The sequence below is a fragment of the Elgaria multicarinata genome, chromosome 2 (assembly GCF_023053635.1).
Source record: "Elgaria multicarinata webbii isolate HBS135686 ecotype San Diego chromosome 2, rElgMul1.1.pri, whole genome shotgun sequence".
Lineage (NCBI taxonomy): Eukaryota > Metazoa > Chordata > Lepidosauria > Squamata > Anguidae > Elgaria > Elgaria multicarinata.
Window position 1 is genome coordinate 41,722,022 of NC_086172.1, and position 24,877 is coordinate 41,746,898.

A 24,877-nucleotide genomic window follows, 5' to 3' on the forward strand; every position below is an offset into this window, starting at 1 on the left:
TACCCCTGACATTAAAAGGACTGGGACAGGGATATACAAGAACTTAGTTTATGTTCACAAACCATCAGTAAACATCTTTTCAATCTCAAATGGCAGCGAGAGCAGTAGAATGTTTTTCAAAAAATGTTCTTGTTGTGATGTTATCCAAAAAAGAGGTGTCTTTTTTTTTTAAGTGTTTTAATCAACAGTGGGGCAGCAGTGGGGAAGAGGTGTGCACTTCTGAAAAATATGCACAGAAATGCACATTCCCCCCTTTTAAAATGTACCCTTGTCCTGTTTGAATGAGCCAGGGAAAAAATTGAAAATGAAAGCTGGAGAGTGGAAAAACAAGCCTGAAACTGCATATTGGAGAATTTTGGTGAGCTCAGAATTAGCTGGTTATTTCATTTTTAGTCTGGGAAGATCCTTAACAGATCAGTTCACATAAGCAGTTCATCAAATTTCCTGTCAAGGCCAGCAGCCTTGCAAAATACCTTTCTTAGGCTTTTTGCCCATACTTTGCCAATTATAGGCACTTCAAAATAATTTTGGTTTCGAGGGCACCATTTCCTTTCCAAGATAACTCTTATTTACACAGTATGCTATTATTTCCCAATACAGTAGCTATTGATGAGAGTTCTGCCAAACATTTCAATGGAGATTTAAGATTTTTTTTTTTAAAAAAAATGCAGGATTTTTAAAGGACTAAATGCACAACCCTTTACATGTCTACTCAAACATATGACCCGTTGAGTTCAATGAAGCTTACTCTCCGGAAAATGGGTACAGGTTTGCAGCATAATTCCAGTATTAATATTCCTGTAATTCCTACATTAATAACCTGTATTTGGCAGTAAGTCTCACTGATTTCCAAAGGAATTAATTCTTAGATTTGCAGCCTAAGTCTGTTTCGGTGGGTAACTTTTACATTCACCTCCAATGGGAGCATTTTTGAGTTTTATTGCAGGTTTTACTGTGGTGTATTGACAGTCCATCATCATAACAGTTTCTGTTTATTTAAGTTAAGGAATGGAGGCAATGCACTTCATAAAAACATGCCAGTGACTGCAGGCAATTTAAAATGGTCTCAGGAGTTACGAGAGAGGCTGCTAAAGCACAGAACACATTTTAGGCACATCAATCATCTGTAAGTATTGCTATAAAATATTGTACAATAGGGCTTAAACCACTTCCCAAAGCACCTTCCACTGTGTACTTAGAAATGACATTGAGGGGGAGAAAATCCTTTCTGTTTCTCCAGGATTCCGCAGACAGAGGAAAGCAATTTTGTCTTCCAAAAATGCGGGAAGATGTTGGAATTATTGGATGAACACGATGTGGACATTTATACCTCATGGGCGCAGGATCTAAGCCTTCTTTGTGAATCACATCTCAGTCAACCCATTCTCAGATACGATGATGGTGGATTATTTGAAGTTAACTTTAATGAAAAGGTAACCCTGGTTGTTAATCTGTGCTTTACTGTGATCGTTTTCAAACCACTGTCAGTCGTGATGGACTTCAGGAGATGGGGTTGTGGGCTAAAGCTGGGGACTTCATGGGATGATTATGATGACTTCATGGTGAGCCTCGACTATCTGCAGTCACGATTCAGAGCTAGGGCTGGCCGTATCGTTAGGCAGAATGAGGCAGCAGATGCTCAGTGATGTGGAGGGAAGCAGTGGCATCCCACTGTCCAATTTTTATGTAGAAGCTAAGATTCTACATTCCAAATTTAAAGTGAAGGTTTTAACTTTTAGGGTGTAATTGTATCCAGATGCTTGTCAGCTTCCAAACTTAGAGGTTGATGGACATCCTATGGAGAGTGGGAGGAGTGTTGTCGTACTTCTCTTGCTCTGTATTTCAGCTATATGGGTGTTTTGCCCTTCTAGTTGAGGTGGGTGGGTGTGGGTGGGTGTAGAGAGAAGTAGGCTGGGTAGGCCTGGGGAAACAGTAAGCTGTCCTCCCCTTCCTGTCTACTGGCACATCCCCTTTCTCTCCTCTGTGAGGTTGCTGAGTCCACCAGCATGGTTCTCTCTGTGCCAGTTCTGAGAGGGAGAGGATGAGGAGCTCAGACTCTTGGATCCAAGGCTGGAGCACTGTCTCCAACCTTGGATCTAGGAATCAAAAGTATTCTACATCAAAGTATCCTATTCCAGACTTTGCCTAGCATCCATAGGACTGCTCTTTCAACGCCTTAAATCATTTGAGCCCAAGCTATTTGAAGGACCACTGTATCCCATTCCAGACTGAAGTTGTCAGCAGAGACCCTTCTCACCTGTCTGCCACCAAACTCAGTTAGGCTAGTGAGTCCAAGGGATAGGGGCTTTTCAGTGCTGACCTCACACGTCTGGAATCAGCTTCTGTCAGTGGTTCATCAAGCCCTTTCTTTGTAGGCCTTCAAGAAAATTCTAAAGACTCACTTGTTTTTGCTGGCCTCTTCATAAGTTTTGGGATGCAGATTTTATTGGTGTTACCTTTTTTTTTTTACAGTGGTTTTATGTCATATTTAATTACTGTTTTGTATTTCTTGAGGGGGTATGTTTTTGTATTTTAAGACAGAGCTAAGAGCCCTGTTTACAAGCTCAGAGCCAGGAAACCAAACAGTCCTATGTCCCCCAGATGTTGTCTAAGGGGCATAACATTGCTCTCTAAATAAACCAGCCAATGAGGAAGCTGGAGTATTTTGCCAGAAGGAAGTTTGAAGTTGAACAAGTCTGCTCAAGGTAAAGAAGTTCTGAATTCACTTCTTTTAGTATAACAAAACCATTTACATCTTCCCCACCACAGCTTTCTGCCATCCTCCAGGAAGTGAAATACCTTGAGGTTTTAAAACATCCCAATATACCTGAGGTTGCCATGCAATTGTATTCCAAGAGAGAAATGCTTTACAAGGTAAATAGAAGTGATTCGGGTATGAAAGATGTGTGCGAATATAAAGAAATGGAAGAAAATTGACATAACTGCAGTAATCTGTTTGAGACTTCAACTATCCTAAACCAAAAGCAAAGAGTGCACAACTATTTTTCCTAATTATTTTGTCAGCTGGATGGTGGTTATATTGTAGTTTGTAGTTAATCTTGCATTTCAGTCTTACTGCACGCTTACGTGTTCCTTTGAATACAAAGGGCCCTCTTCCCCTCTCTGTTGAATTAGTTTGTGGTCCTATTGACAGCAAAATAGCAGTGTTCAAATTACAAAGGGGGCGGGCGGACCAAGCACTTCTACTGCGTTTAGGGTCTCCACGCTTTCCTTTTCTCTAAAAGTACTGGAGAAAAGAATGTGCGGGGTGGGGGAGGGGCCCCTTTATTCCTCTCTCACTCCTCCAATAAAAGCACCGGAATAAAAACAGGTTTCTCAAACCAAGAATTCTCAAGAGGTAGGAGAACAGTGTTTGATGGGAGACGGATTCTCATCAGAAGTCCAAACGTTGTCTGGCAGAGTTGTGTTCAGAATGGCAGCTTCCGTGCAATGCTGAGAGAGCAATTTAGCCCTAAACCACGGGTTGGATCCAGATTCAAGCTGGTTCAACTGCACCGATGGAAGTGAACTTTCCCACCCTCTCCTTTGAACAATAGCCCATCCAGCCCTCTGAAAATGCTAGACAGAGAGACAAGAGTCCCTGCTGAATGGGGTGAAGGGTAGTGTGTGTGGGGAGGGGTACCTGCCCCCCCCCAAATTGGGCAGAGGGAACCTCTGCAAGCAGAGGCTTTCCTCTCCAGAAGGCAGATGGTAGATCCAACCCCAGAACTACAGACAACAGAATGGGGAGGTGTAGAGCACAGAGGTATGAGGTTCAGGGCCAGCATGAGGGATAGGCATCACTGGGCACCTCACAAGGTCCACACCCAGGGGGAGGGGAGCACTGCTACTCCATGGAGCCCCTTGGCCCTGCTGCCGCTGCTTCAGCTCCTGGTTGTCACTGCCTATTTACCTGACCCCTCTAAGCAAGTCAGCAGTGATGAGGGCAGAAGACTTCACTTGCCTTCTCCCTCTGGACATCTGTGTGTGGATTGTGCCCAAAGACAGAAGGGAAGTCAACAGGCAGCAGTGACCAGCAGCAAAGAAGAGGTGCCCCTCCCACTGAGGGCATCTTGACAGCGACGAGAGGAGAGTGGTGCCAAAATTGTTATCATCCATGTGGATCCCAGCTACTCTGCTGACTGGGATCAGCACAACACGGAATTAGCACCCTTGCCCCACCTTAACATCTGGAAGAGCGAAGAAAGGTGTTGTAATTATGGAGGAGCTATTTGACTGGCAACTTGAAATGACTGAGGGATTAACCTACTTCAAGGATTACATAGCCATATGAAGATGAAAAGTTGTCACAGCAATTGACAGTCCAGTTGGTAGCCACTGAGAATGGTCAGAGGTAATATCTCCTTTGCCACTAACTAAACAAATAAAGGTCATATGAAATTAGGAAAAGCAGTAGAATAATGAGACCCTTTGTGAGGTCTATGACTATTTGCCAGGGGCCAACATAATGTTCAACATAAGAATGAACATGAAGCCCAATAGACATGTCTTTTGTGTGCATTTGAAAGGTTTGCCGCTTTACAGAACTTCAAATCACACCACTTCCAGGCCTCATTAAGGATATCTTAGGTTTTAACACAATCCCCCGCAACCCCGCCCCCATCCGAGACATTGGTAGAAAAGGGAATGGAATTTATGCTTAGTAAAACCTTACAACCCCCTTCCCCAGCCTGGTGCCCTCCCAGCCAAGACTGCGTTGGGCGAGGCTGTCTTAAAACTGGGGATTATTTTTCTTGGCACTCTCCCCCTTCCTCAATCCAGTTGCTGCTTCATTTTTTTCCAGCCGCAAGGACAGCAAGCCCACACACTAATGTTTGTAATAATCATTTACTGTATGCAATTTTCACAGATGCTCAGATGTGGATGGCTCTTAGACACTAGAGAGGGATGCACTTCATGCATTCTTGTTCACAATTATTTTTTTGGGATACCAATTGTTTTGCTAAAACCCTGCTGCATACAAAGACTGTGGATGATTAGGAGGCCCAGTCTGCTTCTTGCAACAGCACAGACATATGACATCATTAGTACACACCAATGTCCAGACTCTTTTAAGCAGGCTTGGTATGGCTTGACACAATTTCAGACGCAGAAGGACTTTCTATGATATTTGGTGGACCACTCTCTAAGTTTATAGAGGGGCTTGGGCCAGCCAGTACCCAAAATCTAACATTGAATTCTGGGCATACTTGGAATTCTGTAGCAACCTTATTGTCATGTCTAGCCCTGCTCCCTCTTGGTTGGAAGAAGGTGTTTCAGGTGATCAATCGGACTCAGATTCTGAAGTAGAGGAGTTGGCACCAGAAATAGGCCAGCCTGTACCAGTGGGGGAGAAAGCTCTCATGGGCTCTTCACCAGCTGGTGGTGAACTCTCTCCAGAGCTTATCTCATCAAGGGCAAATACTACACAGTCAGTGGGAAGCCAACATTCTTCTGAGAGGGAGAGTGCATGGAGAGGTTAGCCGATCTAGAGTACACTGCAGACTAAAACAGGCAGAGCTAAAAGAAGGCGAGAGAAAGTCGGCCAGTCTGGCATCCTGTCAGAAGCTGCCTCAGAACTAGTCTCTCTGAAGTTAAAGCAAAGCTTTCCATTCTTCTTGAAAGGACAATTGTCCTGCTTAGTTTGCATAGTTTTGCCTAGGGGAAAGTTCCTAGAGATTAGATTCTCTTCAGGTGGGAAGAGATGTTTATTGCTTGAATAAAGCTTTGTGGATTACTTAGCAGGCCTTGTTATGGTCTCTCAAGGCAGGAGGTTTTGAGAAACACGACATTTATTGTGCACAGGTATTCAAAGCAGGGAACAAAATCTGCCTGGCAATTAGGGCCTCACCTGGTTGTAAGTGTGTTCCAGCCAGGTGACAAAGCCTCACCACCACTGCATGTTCACTTGAATTCTCTCTTTTCTTCCAGAAGATGTAGAAAGTGAGTACTTGCAGAGGCAGCAGCATTTCCTCAGTTGGGAATTGCAGTAGTATATTGTCGGCTGATTCATCTCTATGCAGAGAGAGACAGAGAATACCATGAAATGGGCGCAGTGAGTGACCATAGTCCTGAATGTGGAAATTCATGTTACTGATACTGTCCAGCAAGAGGAACTGAATAATAGCAGCCGTGGCATGTTGTCAGCTTTTAGGTGTAGGATTAGTGGGACAACATTTGCCTTTCTCTTTCTCTGTATTATTTTCTTGCAGACTGAGGAGAGAGTGTTGCAACTAAATCACAAAGCTGCAGATGATTTCCTTGACCTGGCAAACTCTGTTCCAGTCATGGAAGCTCTGTTGCACACATGGAGCTCCCATACCAACAATGGCCTCTCAATTTATGTCAATGATTGGAAGCTAATCCATGTATGTATTCCTTGTCTCAGGGTGGTTCCACATGAGGCTTTTAACCTGCTCAGGCTTCTTTTCTGGATTCTTTGCAGGATTAAGATTGGCTCCTTTATACATGATTTTTCCCCAGGGTCTTTCTATTCCTTCCTTATGTTCCATTACACAAGCACTAGATGGCGCTGTGGAATAGTGGAATTGCGCAATTACACTAGACTTTATGCCGCCATTCACAAATAATACCAAACTTGTTAAGAAAAAAACAACCACCCTCTAAAATGGTTGTGAAGCATGGGAGTGGCCCTGGAGGATGACAATGTCATGTATAGGACCTGCAAACTACTGTAAGTGAGGAATCACAAATGCACAACAAATACCTCACATACAATTCTCATACAACTCTGCTCCTTCCACTAGGAGGGATCTGAGTACAAGGTATATATCTGAATACAGAGAGCTCTTGAGATCATGATGAATGATGCAGTATATATTTCCATTAATTCATCACCTGTCATTGTTGTTATTGTTGTTCTCTCCTTTCAGTACCTTGGAAATTTAAATTTCATTACCCGGAAGTATAACCAGTTATGGAGGACTATTTTGCCTGAGGAAGCAGAGCTCATTGCGCATGAGATAGGAAGAATTAACCAGCAGTTAAAGTCTGCTTTTGACACACTGACCTGGCAGAATGAAAACCTGTGGGATTATATTGAACAGACCAGGCAACTTGTTCAAAATGTAGGCAGTAGACTCCAGAAAGCCAAGGACAATGTGGAATTGATCCAGATCCTGCTGCTCAGACTGGGCGAAATGCCTTTTCTTGCTCGAAAAACCAGTGTCACTTCTTCACTGCTGTCTCTTGATAACAACGAAAGAATGTGCCAGATATATGGAATAGTTCAAGAGATGGGCAAGAGAATCCATCAGCTAGTTCAGGTGACATGTTTTGTTTTTGTTTTTCAATCATTCCAGTGTGCCTTTTGTCCTGGAAGTAACTACACACGTTGAAAGGTTGAGATACAGTTGCCCAAATTCTGATGGACTGCTCCAGATAGTGATACTTAAGAACCCAGACAAGGCTTCCATCATAAAAAGGACGCAGGGGAAAGGAGATGGTTGATCACATTCCCGACAGGGATGCACAACAAAACAAATGGCGCATCTCTGCTCTAGGTGAAGACAAAAGGTTCACCTGCCCAAGTTTGGAGATAATGGGTTGGTTGCAATGCTGTCATTCTGCTGACAAATGCAGTTCTATCAGCAGAACTGGGCGGACGAGCAGCAGGGGGAATTCCTCTTCTCCCCAGCACTCACAAAATGAGAAGCCTTCCGGGGCAGATTTTTGGGTGATATATAGGGCTGCAGTGGGGAGGAGAGAGGGAGAAATATCCCCATGGGAAGAAAGTGTTAGAAATATCCCCGTGGGAAGAAATATCCCCGTGGGAAGAAAGTAACTGGGTCACAGACCAAAGCATTGTGGGTAGGACTCTCAACTGTGAGTTCTAAAGCTCTTCAGCTTTCCTCCCTGCTATTTTTTCTCAGAACTATTTTTTATTGTTGTCATCTTTTTTTACTCTTGCACTTTTCAGCCTCATTTGCCCACACTGCTCTTTGATCCAACAGGCCCTTCATGATTTTGTGTACAAGGGTCTGTCGTGTCACCGTATGGGCTGTGGTATCATGAGGTCTTTGAGCCAATAGGCTTAAAGAGCAATGAGAGAAAATAAGGCCACAGCCAGTGACGGCAAAGGAGAAACAGCACTGAGAAGGGCGTTTCCAACATATGCTAAAGATTGCTGAAAACAGGAGGCATTTTTTGACACTCCAAGAACAAAATGAGGTACTGGGGTTCAGCTCAGCCCCTGATTCTTAGTACATTGCTAACCCTTCTAAGTGTGGATAAAAATAGGAAAATACATCTGATCACTTGGTTAATAAAAAAAGTAAAACTCCCCCCCCCCCTTTAACTGTTCTGGCTAATGAGCCCTGGTTTGATCAACAAGCAAGAGAAATCATGAAGGCTTTTTCTAGACCCTGTATGAAGGTGCAGGGGTAGGCTGTCCTACATCACATTGTCAGACTACTCAAATTGGCCGGAGTGTTAGAGATATTAATGATTCACACTTCAAGATAATCTTGAAGCATATTTTCAAGACACACTATCATATGTTGAGGGGCTCATCTACACCAAGCAGGATATTCCACTATGAAAGTGGTATGAAAGCGGTATATAAAAGGCAGGAGCCACACTACTGCTTTATAGCGCTATTGAAGTGCACTGACAACTGTTGGGGCCCATTGACACATACCATATACCACTTTCATACCACTTCCACAGTGCAATATCCTGCTTGGTGAAGATGTGTCTTGGGCCCCAACAGTTGTCAGTGCGCTTCAGTACCACTATAAAGCAGTAGTGTAGATCCTGCAGTGCATTTCAATACCGCTATAAAGCAGTATTGTGGCTCCTGCCTTTTATATGCCACTTTCATAGTGGAATATCCTGCTTTGTGTAGATGAGCCCAAGGACTCCATTTAAGGGCTGCAGCATTTGAAACCCACTTACTAAATGGATGAGTTAGACTTGATCATAGTAAGGATAGCCACACTGTGCTGTATATTCTGGGTGGTCACTAGTATTGACATGGAGATTCTTTATGTAACTGGGGCCACCACATGGTAAGCACATTTTCCTAACATCATGCATGTATAGCAATGTTGTAGCTTCCATATTGACATTGTCCATTAGGGCTCCATTGTGCATTGTTGGTTAGTGGGCTTAAATTTAGCAGCATCAGATATACTGGATAAAACAGAGAGAATGAATTAAGGAGTCAGGTTCAAGAGCAAGAGGTTGGTTATATAATTATGAATATAGCCATACAAAGCTAAAAATATCCAGAACCTTCTCTAAACAGGAGAGCTTGGTAAATATAAAGCAGGCATAATAAAGACGAGTGCTGAGTGAACCACTGAGTAGCTGTGGCCTTTTCCCCACCCCATGCCACAATGTTTGGGGTAGAAGGTGTGACTTCTAGACCCTTTACAAAAAACTAAATAAAGGGATAGAGGTTTGAAAGGGCATTTCATGTGTCCTTCAGCAGAAACAGGAATTGATCTCAAGTCCCTTGACTTTACTATAGTGATTAGAAAGTCAATGTGGTATATGTGTTGGGGGTTGAACTAAGGAAGCCAGCTCATTGGGTGACCTTGGAGAATTCATTCGCTTTCAGTCTAACCTATTTTACAGGATTGTTGTGAAGATTAAATGAGAATAATCCCATGAAGATTAAATGAAAACGATCCCTAAACAGACTTGTTAATAATGAACTAGACAAGGTTTCCATCCCCCAATAACTCATCACTTTTCCTTCCTTTTCCTCCCTCATCTTATTCACCACTGTGCTGTCTCATATAAGGGTAACCATATTAGAAATCTGTACGATACACACAAGATCACCATCTCCAGATTACACAGATAAAGGATCCGTTGCAGGGCCAGCCCTACCATTAGGCAGAGTGAGGCAGCTGTCTCTGGTGGCTTCATGAATGGGTAGTCAATTATTAGTTATTTAATTTATTATCGTTGTTCTTTTTACCACTGTGAAAAAAGTGAGCTGTTGTGAGGTTTTCTGCTGCAGGTGCCACAGTAACTAGGCTGGACCTTGGGAGCTATGCACTTAGGTCAAGAACTTGACATTGTTCTATACTGTACACCTGCTACTCCACCTCAAGACAGCAGAATGTCAGCAGCAGGCCCTGATCTGTTGGATGCACGGCAAATGAGATGTGCTTATTTAGCATCCTCTTTCCAGCTCCCATCAGACCTCCTGCTTTGGTGTTATCCTCCTTCCCTTTGAGCATTGTTCAATGGTCACTCGAGTGATGAGGCAATTATGTTGTAAGCAGTGGGGGAGCTTTTCCTCCCCAAAGAAAAGTTTCCTTTACTTTTTGAAGTAGTTAATTAGTCAGAATAAGAGGGGATCTGTGTAGGGAAGTGCCATTTTAAACTCTGCTGTTCGTTTTCTAACTGGCTTTCTGCAGGATAATCAGGGCCTCTTTCGGGCTGATCCTGTTTCTGAAGAATGGAAGGCCTACACTGAATACATAGACCGCATGGTTTCAGATGGACTGTTTAGAGCTATCAAGTGTTCCCTCCAGTATCTGATTGAAAATACCGAGGCAGCCGCAAAGCCCACTCCCTTATTTGAAGTGCAGCTCACCCTCAATGGCAACGAAATGGCCTTTAAACCTTCGTTGGACCATACTGTCAATGGCAATTTTTCTGATACCGTGGAGGGTCTAATCCGAAACATTTACCTGATTGCATCGAATATAAACAGAGTTGCCCAGCATCTTGGGCAAGACACTTATCAGGTATAATCACCAATACACCCCTTCTCTTTTCCTCTGACCCATTTAGCAGACATTTCAATGAGGTTACCTTGTCCATTCAAATGGCTGAGTAAGCATATTTTGGTTTATTCTGCCTGTGATGAGCCAGGCCTATATGACTGCTATGGTTTGGCCAGCTTGACATTCCTGTGCTTTTCTTTAAAAATAAATAAATGGTGAAGTCATTCTTGGGAGACAGCCAGCAAAACAGCCAGGCCTCGTGGGTATGTGTGCTTGAGTCAAACTAGATGTTTAGATCTACATGATTTTGAATCATGCACTTGCTGTTGTTTACAAAAAGCAGTTGCAGGACCCTGACTTTGGATTGGGAACACGGCTGAAGGCATGGAAGTTTCAAGAGTTTCCCCATTAAACACCCCACCACCACCACCACCACCAAGAAGCAGCATCAAGGAAGATTAACTTGCTCTTCCCCCTGGGCCATGGTCCTCATCTGAATTGGAGCTCCTCAGCTACTTTTGTAAACAATGATGTAGCCAACTGCAAGCTTAAGATTAAAAAAATGTGTCTAGTCTGGCTCTGTCAGTCACCTAGACAACAACATCTAGATTCCCCACTCTTTCCCATCTGTTGTTCATTCACCCTTAAGTACCCATAAGTCAGGATTGGGAAACCAATTTTGGAGAAGCTCTTGGAGGCCACATTCTTGTGGTGGGTGGAGCTGAAGGCAAAGGGGGTGGGGTCAAATACAAAAAAAACCCACAACAACATATTGAGAGTCATTTCAACTTTTTAGAATGGGGAAAAAACTGTACAAAGGCCAGGAAACAACCAAATGATTGGTGGTTGGGGAAGGGGTGCAGCCATAGGAGGAACCCTGAAGAGCAGGATAGGACCCCATCCCTGAAGCTCCCCACACTCCCATAAGGGAGCTGCTTAGACTATCCCGGGAAAGTGTTCATCTAGAGTGACCAAATACAAAAGAGGGCAGGGCTCCTGCAGCTTTAACTGTGGTGATGAAGAGGGAATTTCACCAGGTGCTGCATGCATACAGGTGACACATGCTGAAATTCCCTTTTCTATGCAACTGTTAAAGAGACAGGAGCCCTTTTCCCTTACCACATGGTCACCCTAGCAGTGGGAAGGTATACACTGGAGTTGATGAAAGCTCTTAGGTCCATCTTCTTTTGATGACATCATCAGAAGTACAACAGGGCTTAGCTTAAGATCTGACTTGAAGGCAGAACAATCTAATTTTGAGCATCAACTGCTTACCAAATTAAATAGTTGCAACAAAACCCATTCTGAATTGGGCTGGATGAGTTTGCGCATCATTATTTTTGCGGCCTAACAAAGCTATAAGTAAATTTGATTGTGCAAATCCATCCTTTTCTTTCCATTTCTTCAGTTAAAACTGATTCATACTCTGGTCCTCTCTCTAGTCTTCTGTCACCACAGTCCAGCTTCTTATCTCTACCTTGTATCCCAGTGTTAAAACAATTCTCTTCGTTCATCATTCAGGCCATGTGACATCCTTCCTCACATCCTATTCCACCCCTTGCACATCCAACACAAACTCCTCTTTTTTACCTACAAAGCTTGCCACATATCCTGACCACACCAGAAACCTACTTTTTGCTTTTGCTTCTCTCTGTAAAACCCCACATACACCCTGCTCCTTCCTCCCCACTTCTGCTTACCTCCTGGAAAGATTCTGTTGAGGATTCTGGGATCCTCTGAAGTGGAGTGGGGTATGATGCAGGGAGCTGCAGTGGAAGGGGACAATCAGTGAAAAATGGATAGTGGAGACACCAGCCTTTTCAAGGGTTCCTGATCACTTGGGCAACACCTACATGAATATAGTTCCTATGTCCATAGGCTCTTTCACCACATATAGGAGGCAAGAGCTAGGACAACAGGGATGATCTCATTCCCTTCTCTTTACATGTTCATCATAAGGTATGAAGAAGGGTTAGAATATCTTTGGACTTCATATATTAGAAAACAATGTCTGTTGTAGGTCTCCTCCTCCTCCTCCTCCTTCACATAAGAAGAGCCCTGCTGGATCAGACCAAGGATCCATCTAGTCCAGCATTCCATTCATACAGTAGCCAACCAGCTGTCACCTAAGAATCCAAAAGCAGGACACAGGTACAACAGCACACTGCTAGCCTTGCTCTCCAGCAACTGGAGTCCTCCTCCTCCTCCTCTTCTTCTTCTTCTTCTTCTTCTTCTTCTTCTTCTTCTTCTTCTTCTTCTTCTTCTTCTTCTTCTTCTTCTTCTTCTTCTTCTTCTTCTTGCGTGATTAGATATTATGAATATATAATTTTAATTCCATTTGTATTTATTGTAACATCTCCCACTCCCTTCTCTCGTTGGCTTGTCTCTTAGGGGCAGGACACCCTGTTTTCTCTGTATCAGATTTCTGCTCTTTCTTTTTGCTCCTTAGGAACAGCTTGCCATGGCAACAGTGTTTTGCTTTATGTGAACAGTCACGTCTGAAATTGCACACTGATGGATTTTGGGGGTTGGGGGTGGGGAAGTGGCATCTCGAGTGAGATTTACAACGTGGCCGCTGGTGCTTACTTCACAACCTAATCAAGACGTCTTTCTGCTTTGTAGCCCTTTTTGGTAGTAACCATGAGATTAGTTTATATACTTCCAGTTGGACTGGGGTCTTGCTTCAAGACACAGTCTGAATTTCTTCCCACAGTATATATTAAACCAGTGGCCCAACTCTATGGTTTTATTTTCACATTTAGTATGATGTGGACCAGATGGATACACTGGAAGAAATGCACCAAGAAATCATGAGTAGGGTGCAATCGGTCATTGTTAATGTTCAGGAATATCAAAGCTACTTTAAGAAATACAGCCACTTATGGATGGATGATAAAACCAAATTTATGAAGCAGTTCCTTCTCTATGGACGATTTCTTCGTACTGAAGAGCTGGAATTATATGCAGACCATGAACTTCGGAAATGCTCCCCGCAGTTAGATCACTTTAAACAACAGGTACTTTGAAATGGGGTGTGTGTGTGTGTATGTGTGAATCTTTTGAGCTATTCCTGTTAGTTGTGTTCCATTAAGCTATTTGCATTCTATTGTTCTTCTAAAGAAAAACTCAGAATTGTATTCACATCTCATTCTTAAAGATCAGCATTTATGAAACACTACATAAGGAAGTAAGCGAGTTTGAAAATCAGAAGACTTTTAACGGCTGGTTCCGGGTTGATATTAAGCCTTTTAAGATATCTACGATGAATACGATTAAAAAATGGAGCTGGATGTTTAAGGAGCATCTGCTCAACTATGTCACCCAAAGGTAACCTACTTTTGACGTTTTTAAAACAGGCTTTTGAATTTTACATCTTACAAAAGCAAAAATCCTGCTCTTTTTGTTAAATGTTGGTCAGGGTAGAAACAATTACAAGAAGCAAAACCAATTCTAAACAAAACCACCATACAGCACCATGGCTTTGTGCCCCAATCACATTCTCCAGATGCTCATGAACTGCAGCTCCCATCAATCCCAGCCAGTATAGCCAATGGTGAGGAATGTTGGAAATTCCAATCCAGGAACATCTGGAGTGCCACATATTCCCCATCCCTGTTCTACATTGGCCTTCCCCAACCTGGTGCCATCCAGATGTTTTGGACTTCACCTCCCATCAGCCCCCATCCAGCATGGCCAATGGTCAGGAATGCTAGGAGCTGTAGTCCAAAACATCTCAAGGGCAACAGGTTGGGGAAGGCTGTTCCACGTAATATCACTTGTGCAGTGGCCTTTCTCTTCATGGTGCTTAAATAGCCCCCTTCACTTGTTAATCAGGGCCATCCCCACTGATCCTGTCCACAACACTGTACAGCTTCACCAGCTCCTGTGTTCACATGATAAGTATGAATGTCTGCAGCAGGGTAGACCTCCCTGTGGATAGGGTAGGAGCCTATGGATCCATGACCACAGGATTCCCCAATGCAAAGATCCATGTCCACCATGTGCATGTCAGGGGCAGGTCATCATGTGACATCTATGGTGGGGCCTGTGGTGTGGTCCATTCAACTATGAAGAGAGCTAGGATTAAGTTGTTGATCTTTTCTAGTTTACAAAGATTTTCATCTTGATCTAGACTTTTCTGTGCACCCTGATGACCATATTGAACTACTTCCATGGGAATTAATAATAATAATAAATTGGTCCTTTTGCCCAATCTTTCTTATATATGTTGCCCAATCTTTCTATTATGTTGCTTAAGAGACAGAATTGTGAATGCTGGACAATAGGAGGAAGAGGGCTGAACCTCCTGAGCAGCAGAGCTTGGAGACACGAGGACCAGTTAGAGGCTCTCTTGTGTGTGTGTGTGTGTGTGTTCACATCACTATGCCCAAGTAAAAGTCTGTAAAGAACATATAAGGAAGATTAAGAAAGAATGAGAAATACAAACCACCATAAAGCACATTTATATCATCTTTGGTGGAGATGGCTAGTTATTAATAGTTTTGGGGAAATAGTTATTGAGCCTGTGGTTAAGCATTTTGAGCTAAACATTATGGCTTAGTGTGATGTGTGAAACATGACTTAGCTCCTAACCATGGTGGTTACATAACCACAGTTTAAACACACTCATTAACCATTTTCTGCATAAGGGTTAGTAGCGTAACCATGGCTTAATTTGCTGTCTGAACAGACCCATAAAAATAATGAGATTATGAATTGAGGAAATGGCATGATCCCTTTAGCAATTCTCTTAAACTGATGACCTTTTTCTTGGGTAGCTGCTTTCTTTGGTAGCTAGATATTGAAAATCTGGCAGAGTAGCTGAACAATATTCCAGCCAGAACAGAAATTAAAGATTAACAGTTCTTGTCTCCAGCAGGAATCGACAAATTTACAGATGATTTGTTGCATTAATTACTGAAATTGTCAAAATGGCAATCTCTTAATGAACACTGTCAAAAAATATCACTCACTGATGTCACAGGTGCATACTCATAGCTCAGCCTTTTTCAACTTGGGGTCCTCCAGATGTGTTTGGGGACGGCTTTCATAGATAATTGTGGTACTAGGGCAATTATTATACACACAGCACTCTTTTAATTTGTCTGCCATTGGGGGCCAAAATGCACTTAGCAACTTCCTTCGGTTTGAATCCTGGGAAAATATTACTTCCATACAATGACCCTGAGATGACATGCTAAGCAACAGTGATTAAGCATTTTGAGCTAAAATTATGGCTTAGCATGTCATGTGAACCATGATTTAACATTTTGTGTGAACCAGTCCCAACCATGGTGGCTACATAACTGCGGTTTAAACACTCTCACTCACCATTTGCTGCAAAAGGGTTAGCAGCCTAGCCATGGCTGAGTGTGTTGTCTGAACTGCACAATGAACACCAAGGATATTTAGTGCCCTGCAGATGTTTTGGATTACAGCTCCTGTCAGCTGCAGCCAGTATGGGATTATGAGAGTTATAAGTCCTTTCTACACCTAAGGATTATCCCAGGAAAATGGAGGGATCGTCGCTGCCTGCTCTTGGGATCCCCTGTGTGGCATTTGGATGCACAGGAATGATCCTGGGACAATCCTGGGATATAGGGCTGGTGTAGACATGCCCATAATCCAAGGCTGCTAGAGGGCGTCAGGTTACCTTCTGTGATGAAGGCCAATAGAAACTGCAAGCTCTGGGCTAATTATATGTTGACATTCCCTTATTCTACTTATTATTAGCATTCTGGAGTTATCCAAGTTCATCTTTGATACGGAAAAAGGCTTAGCTAAAAAAGTGAAAGAAGGAGATTATACACTTCTGGTGGAAATAATGGGACATCTCATGGCTATTCGTGACCGACAATCAACTGGAGACATTTTCAAACCTTTAAAATCCACAGCTGAATTGCTACAAAGTTATGGACAACAGCTACCAGAGCAGATTTGTATAGAACTTGAGGTAAAGTTCCAAGGAGTGGTGCATCCCCTGATTTTCTCATATTTCAAAATTAAGCATGAGGAAGTTTCTTAAGTTTCCTTGCTCTTAGATACCTTCTCAAGTGGTTGTTACTTGTTAGGGCCCAGCGGGACCAAAGGCAAACAGTGTGATCCAAACATGCCAGAGCCAAATAGTGTGACCTAAATGGGCCAGCAGTCAGGACACTCCAGAGCAAGTGAACAAAGATCCAAAGAGACAGGCGAAGATGGTGTGGCCTAAATGGGCTTATGGTTGGATTATGAAGTGGCCAGATGGATGGAAGGGGCAAGGCAAATGTGTTCATCTTCTGCAACACGAGTGGAATGGTGCTATCATTGTAATCATGTCCTCCTTGTTGGTTTCCCATGGGCACCTGGTTGGTCACTGTGGAGAATGCAGAACTAGATAGGCCTTTGGCCTGATCTTATAAGGCTCTTATATTATCTCATAGAATCATAGACTCGTAGAGTTGGAAGGGTCCTAAAAGGCCATCAAGTCCAAGACAAGTTGCTCAGACGGAGAGCTTTTCTACACAAGGCATTTATTGTGTGCTTGTTATTCCTTACTCACACTTGTTTATGGGTTCTTTAGAGGATGTCATGTCATGTCTTCACTTTCACTTCCACTTCTGGTTTTTAAGAGCACGTTCTCACTTTATTTTTTTTTGAGCAGGGAAAATGGAGTATTAGTTTGTAAGAGAAAGAAATTGCATTTTGCTACTTGACTAATTCTGTTATTCTGCTGCAGCACAATGCCACCTAGAGGTTATGTAGTGGAAAAGCAGGAAAGGAAAAGCTCTTTGTGTAGAGCTTCGATCTCAATTCTGCAACAAATCTGAAAGTAGATACAGCAGATTGTGCTTTTCTACACAAGAGCTTTTCTTCCCCCTTCCATACTGCAGCACCATGTGCCCCCTCAAATCCACTCTACAGAGCAGATTTGGGACATGCATGGGGTGCTGGAGACGGGAAGAGAGGACCGGGAACTGGGTGGAAGTTGTATGAGTGAACTTCCATTTGTACAAGGGTTGGATCAAACCAAGGGCCATTTTTTTCTGATGCAATTATTATTATTATTATTATTATTATTATTATTATTATTATTATTATTAATAATAATAATAATACAATTTCTTACCTGCCTCTCCATTTTGATCAAGGCGGGGAACAATAGCAAGTATAAAATACATAAAATACTGATTAAAAACATAGTATACATTGTTAAAACATCCTAAAAAAAAATCCTAAAAGCATCCTAAAACTCCACTGGATAGGCCTGCCGGAAGAGATTTATGAACTCACTCACTCCCCAAGGAAACCCACCTTGCAACTTCACTGTAGACTTTTAGAGCCCAAGGAAAAATGAGGAAATGCTGGAAGGATTGTAACAAAGAAGATGGAAGACTTAGCTGTTCCATCTTTCACAAATAGAAGAGTACACAGGCAGAGATGCCAGATTAAAATAAAAAAGGGAAAGGGGGGGGAGATTAAATAGTGTTGTTATGGGTGGGGGAGGGAAAGAATAACACAGAGCAAACAATGTATTAGCATTAACTTTGTTATAAAAGTTCATTCTAATCCACACAGTCAGTGAAACTGCTGCAGCATTAACAAATTCACCTTTTCATAAATGCTCAACTCTGCATAATTTTGCTGGGCTTTTCTTTTCTTGTTTTCTTTTCCCCCTCATTGTTTGATTTTTTTTCCCTTTCCAAGAAATGAAAATACTTCATGCTTGGTATGAAACCTGGAAGCCTGTCAACTTGATTGGCTTATTTTTTCAGTTCTAAATTCTCATTTACTGTAAGTACTTCATTGGAAAACATTTTTTTTTTTACTAGGGAAATATTGTCTTTTAAGGTGCAATTTATAGGCAGAAATGTCTTTGTGCCCTCATTTATGGATTCATTGTCAGTAGATTGCTTATGTATATTAAATTCTCAGGCCATGTGAATGACAATTTTTTACATCCTGTAAAAATCTGCTCTTTCAGCTGTATGATTTGAGAGAAGCACGGTGGCGTTAGTTCCTGGAAACGGTTCTCCTTGTCAGATAGCCCTGATTTCCAAACCAGGCCAGGACTGCTTTATATGGTTGGTTCTAAACATGGTTTCCTCTCAGGGATACCTGCAACTGAACTGTAACCACTGTAGACATTAGGTTTTGATGCTAGGTAGTTTTGGTTTTTATGCAGTTTGGGCAAATCGATCAACTAAAACATTTGAGCATTCTAGAACCTAGAGTGCATATATAAGAACATAATGAGAGCCCTGCTGGATCAGACCAAGAGTCCATCTAGTCCAGCATTCTGTTCATACAGTGGTCAAAGAGCTGTCAACCAGGACCCCACAAGCAGGACATGAGTGCAACAGTGTCTTGCTTTGTTTGCTGGAAAAGCCAGTGAGGATTTACTCTTGTTGTCCGAATCAGTTCCCTGTGAGTAGCCACGCGTGTCGACAAAAGAAACACTCCAGTGGTGGCTTGAAAGAAACTTTACTTTAGGAATAAGTGACTTTCCATCTTAGGGTAAGATGGCTCAGTTCAGCCATGTGGTCAGCAACCCAGTGAGGCAGGGAACAAGAAGAAGGAAGTGAGAGGGGAGGAGACAGGAAAGGGAAAAGCCCTCCCATCTTGTTCAGGCACACATTAACCCTTTAGCTCCAGGTTCACTGACCTGTAGCTGGAGTTCTGCTAACATTTACAAGATGGTCCACTTGGAATCTTTAGAAAAGATCACTGGGGCTAACTTGAAGAAGAGCTAAGGTCTTGCAAGGACCTTGTAAGGTTTTGCAAGGACCTTGTAAAATGAGCCCTTGCAAGGGCTCATTTTAATTGGCTTGCAAAATAGTTTGGATTTATTCTGATAAGGTGACCATATGACCGGATTTGCCCGGATGGCAAATCCGGGAGGGGAAATCCGGATTTTCTCAAAGAGCAGCTCTAATGGGAATTAACAAAAATGCTTATAACTCCGTCATTTTTTAAGATAATGACATGAAACTTGGCACAATGGTAGCTCTTAGGAAGGGCTTTAGCCATACCAAATTTGAAACAGATCCATTCATCCATTGATTTTTTAGGAATTTTTTAATAATTGAGGTTTTAAAATTATTATTTTTAAAATTGTCATTTTTAAAGCTAAAGAGATGAGACTTTGTACCATGATAGGATTTAGTTAGAGCTTTAGCCACACCAAATTTGAAACAGATCTGTTCATCCATTGATTTTTTAGGATTTTTTTTAAAAATGAGGTTTTAAAATTATTATTTTTAAAACTGTCATTTTTAAAGATAAAGAGCTGAAAGTTGGCACCATGATAGCTTTTAGGTAGAGCTTTAGCCATACCAAATTTGAAACAGATCTGGGGCCAGTAGCAAACCCTGTTAACAACAACAGCAGCTTGCAATGAGTGAAGATACAGTCAGAAAAGATATTTGAGGGAAGGGGAGAATGTAACACACAGAGTATAGCAAAAGCTTCAAAGTACAGCAAAACCTACAAAAGTAGGAGTGAGTGAAGTTAATTTCAGATACATTGAATCTCTCACTTGTTCTTTATTTCAGTGATTTTAACATTAAGATGTTATGTGGAACAGATTTGTCTTAGATGTGTGCTGTAAAATCAGACATGTGACCAAGGCTATGTTTGGGTGGGCACGCCTCCTTGGTACTGGACACGTCCCCTTGGGGGCTGACCATGTTGTCCTCCTTTTTGGTTTCCAAAATATGGTCACCCTATGCTTAGCTCTTGCAGGACCAATGACATTTTTCTTCAAGGAAATCTCAGTGAGGAAGTAAACATTTTAGAGCACTTTTAAGTGCAACTGCCAGAACAAAAGCAAAATCAATAGCTCAGATTTTAGAATTAGAGAGAAGTTAAGCTTCAAACAGGTCTGCAGGTGTCTGATATGGAAACCATGATGTGTATTAAGCATTTCACCTAAGACTCACTCTGTGTGTGTGTGTGTGTGTGTGTGTGAAATATTATTGACTTGTGGCAACTTTCCCATTCGCATATCTTCATATGGGAAGCACTTATTAGAATATGTTCATTCATTGATTTAAAACATGTTTATGCCACCCTTCAGTTTAACTAAACTCCCAGGGAGTCTCATCATAGAAACAATGGCTAGTTAAAAACATATACAAAATATATACACAATATAAAACTTGAGCAGTAAAACCTGAGCAAAGTGAGAAAAACCAGCTGTCCCAGGAAAAAAAACGGGTAATATCCAATTGGGCACTAGTGTTAATGTAAATTAAGTTGCGCTAGTATAAGGAACCTCTAGTGCAATGCCAATAGTGTTATCTGGTACGATGGATTTTCTGGGCAATCCAGAAATAGTGAATGTGATTGATGTTTCCTGCCCTCTTTTAAATCTGGTCACTCTAGTATAGCTCCTACAGCTTTAACTGTTGTGATAAAGAGGAAATTTCACCAGGTTCTCCATATATACAAATGACAGCTGCTGAAATTCCCTTCTCTATGAAACTGTTAAAGATACAGGAGCCCTGTCCTTTTCATATGGTGACCCTAGGCTATCTGTATCTGCTTTATTTCTTGGATTTTATTTATTTATTTATTTATTTATTTATTTATTTATTTATTACATTTTTATACTGCCCAATAGCCGAAGCTCTCTGGGCGGTTCACAAAAATTAAAACCACAATAAAACAACCAACAGGTTAAAAGCACAATTACAAAATACAGTATAAAAATACAGATGTAATCAACGGCATTTATATGGGCAGCCACACGGTTTAAAATTGAATATTTCCTGCTGCATATGCTCAATTGACCTTACTGAGACAGCACCATCTGGTGGCGTAATTGTAGCACAATGCTGAGATTACACACTGGGATACGGAACAATTTCCTGGATATTCTCACATTATCTCTGAGTTTTTTAAAGCCACAATTTCCAGGGGATTGCATGGGAGGGGCTCTGGATGCTGACGAAGTCATGAAATGAACCCGCAAACTTCCGTACGTGGCCAATCACAAGCATGCTATAAATCACTAATTTAGAGAAGCTCTTGTTATGTAATCAAGGTGCAGAGGGGGGATGGGGTTGGGGAGTCTAAGTTCTGTAGATATCAAGGAAGACTAGCTTTACAGAATGCTGCAAGAAAGGTGCAGCTGATAGTGATGTTGAATTTATTGGAAATTGGATATACATGAAACATACTGTACCAAGGTACAGACTGTTGTAACCATATGTGTGTGTGTGTGTGTGTGGCCACATCTCACATCACACACACACACAAATATTATTTTATATATGACCATGAGCAATGACCCTATTACTGCAGAGAATAATGAGGTGGGGAGTAAAATGTACGAATCTACTAGGGTAGAGAGAGAAAAGGGGGAAATGAAAATAAGACATGTGTACAATCTTTTGTGAGAGGAAGTGTTGCTGGCTTGATGTGCCAATGAACAAACAATATCTCTGTGTTGTTAGGAATTACCTGAAAAGTGGAAGAACCTTAAAAAGATTGCCTTCACTGTGAAGCATGAAGTGGCTCCTCTGCAGTCCAATGAAGTGTCTGTTATCAGAAGAAAATGTGTACTTTTTGAGGTGAGATCAGTACTGTGCTGTGAACCGAATGATTTTTCGTTTTTTGTTCCGATAACAAGCTGGTGGCAAGCTTCACTGAACTGAGAAATTGTAAACTCTTAGAAAAGGCTGTCTAAAGATAACAATTCAATGTTTCTTGGTAATATATTCTGGATGAATCTGATAATTTAAAGCCCACTTCACCCAAAATGGGAGTGATGCTTGCATCCTCTTTATCTTCAATTATGTCTAATCTGTTTCTAATTCAAACATGGAGCCACTGTTGTCAGATCAAATGTAGATTTTAAATGTTTTATACTTATCCACTGGGAATGTCTTAAATGTATGTGAACTGTGTGTCAGGGTTGTGCAGGCTGTATCTAAAAAAGTTTAAAGCAAATTTAAGGGGGAAAAGTGTACTTAAAATGAAATGATTCAAGGTTCATGAGATGGAACATACTTAATGAATGGCAGCCAAGGAAAAGTTATGGTATAGTCTCAATGGATCACCTCCTTAACTTTACAGGAACCCATATATATATATATATATATATATATATATATATATATATATATATATATGTATTTGTGTCTTTCAGGTTAAGCAGCAAGAGTTTAGAAATGGATTTAAAAATGAAGTCATCTTTAGATTTGATGCTGAGGATCCTTATGCATGCATGGATAAGGTAACAAAATATTTTTATTGAATTAGTTAGCCACTTCCATCATAGCAATTTAAAAACACACATACCTAGGGGTTGTCCATACGCTGTTTACAGTACCGAAAATGCACATTTTTGCATCTTCAGACAGATGATGCAGCCGCAAATGTGAAGCCATCCAGGGGCAAACCCTGGAAAATCTGCTCCCCAAAAGTCGGGCATTTACCCTGACTCTTTTGGCAGCAGAGGCGGCTCCGTGGCTGTAAAGAAGCCAAAAAAAAAAACTTTTTTCAAAAAACATAAAAAAGGGGTGGTGGAGGCACAGTGCTGTTCCTCCCCCACGTTTTTATTTTATGCTCTAAATCTGTGGAGCTCCACAGAAACAAATATAAATTTGGGAGGACCGGGCAACCTCCAATCTATTTGGGCAGACTGGGCAATCCCCATACAGAGCTGCACAGATTTGGCTGTTTAATTTTTTAAAAAAATGGGAGGAGGGACAGCCCCATTGCTTTCCTCTCCCCCTGGTTCCTTTTTAAAAAAACATTTTAAAGAGTCTGAATATGCAGAGGACCAGACAGCCTCCAGGAAAAATCACACGTGCCTTCCTTCCCATGCAACCCCTGTGAAGGAAGGCAAATGCGGGTGCAAGGCACCTTCCGGCACCAAAGCACCTCTATATAGCCAGGGGGTCTATACACTCCAAACTAGAAACAGCCTGCCCTGCCCTCTTTTAAATCTGGTCAGTCTAGTATAGCTCCTGCAGCTTTAACTGTGGTGATGAAGAGGGAATTTCACCAGGTTCTCCATATATGCAAATGACACCTGCTGAAATTCTCTTTTCTATGCAACTGTTAAAGATACAGGAGCCCTGTCCTCATTTTCATATGGTCACCCTAGGTTCACAGCATTGCCAACCCCATGCAGTGAAGATGGCCCCAATGTGTTTCCATACCACCTATTCAAGTCTAGGGCAGATGCAAAATATTTATCTGAGAAGTTCATATTCTACTTCCTGCAAACATGCAAGCAAGACCCTTGATGTTTATGCCATTTCAAAATGGCATCCTTGCAGACTCATAAAGACATTGCAAAACTGGAAGAAGAAATGAAAAAGCTTCAGGAAACAGCACACCTTTTTGAAGTGAGTGTGCCGGAATACAAGCAGCTGAAATGGTGCTGTTCTGATGCCATCTTGTTGAAGTCTGTCTGGGATATGGTGGTGTTTGTCCAGGTAAGGACTTCCCTATGCAAATTTGCATTTACTAAAGGAGAGTAATTTCAGAAAAAAGTACTTCTTGGGAAAATAACCACCCGCCCCCCACCCGCACACACAATTACTTTGTGAGTCGGTGGGCCCTGGTTTTGTTTGTGACCTACTGGGACTTGCAAACATCTGCTCTATCTGAAGTTGTGGAGATAAAGAATGATAGGACTCTTCAAATACTTAAAAGGTGTCACACAGAGGAGGGCCAGGATCTCTTCTTGATCATCCCAGAGTGCAGGACACGAAATAACGGGCTGAAGTTACAGGAAGCCAGATTCCGGCTGGACATCAGGAAAAACTTCCTGACTGTTAGAGCAGTACAACAATGGAACCAGTTACCTAGGAAGGTTGTGGGCTCTCCCTCACTAGAGGCATTCAAGAGGCAGCTGGACAACTTTCTGTCAGGGATGCTTTAGGATGGATTCCTGCATTGAGCAGGGGGTTGGACTCAATGGCCTTATAGGACCCTTCCAACTCTACTATTCTATGATTTTAATTCCTGATGGGAATTCATTCAAAATCTGCACAGCTGGGCAGTGTCTTTATTAGAACCAACCAGAATGCCACCAAAGAGTGCATGGATGGAACAGTATAGATTTCTTTGCTTTCTCTGATGGGAATTGTGGTTTGGCTGAGCTAGAAACAGGCTCCTCTTTTTAAGCACTGATAGGAGAAAATGTGTCCTTGAAAATTAATACCATTCTATTT

At 41.9% G+C, this 24,877-nt stretch overlaps 1 protein-coding gene across 1 annotated transcript in view; it reads left to right on the plus strand.

The window, feature by feature from the left end:
- Window positions 1–2,832: 2,832 nt before the first annotated feature.
- Window positions 2,833–24,877, plus strand: part of LOC134392233 (dynein axonemal heavy chain 11-like) — a 232,744-nt gene continuing 210,699 nt past the window's right edge. Inside the window, exons 1-9 of the mRNA XM_063116377.1 lie at window positions 2,833–2,874; window positions 6,894–7,286; window positions 10,395–10,727; window positions 13,469–13,723; window positions 13,864–14,033; window positions 16,440–16,659; window positions 22,145–22,261; window positions 22,840–22,926; window positions 23,978–24,136. Of these exons, the coding sequence (XP_062972447.1) occupies window positions 2,839–2,874; window positions 6,894–7,286; window positions 10,395–10,727; window positions 13,469–13,723; window positions 13,864–14,033; window positions 16,440–16,659; window positions 22,145–22,261; window positions 22,840–22,926; window positions 23,978–24,136 (1,770 nt within the window). The 5' untranslated portion in view covers window positions 2,833–2,838. The remainder of the gene's footprint in view (window positions 2,875–6,893; window positions 7,287–10,394; window positions 10,728–13,468; window positions 13,724–13,863; window positions 14,034–16,439; window positions 16,660–22,144; window positions 22,262–22,839; window positions 22,927–23,977; window positions 24,137–24,877) is intronic.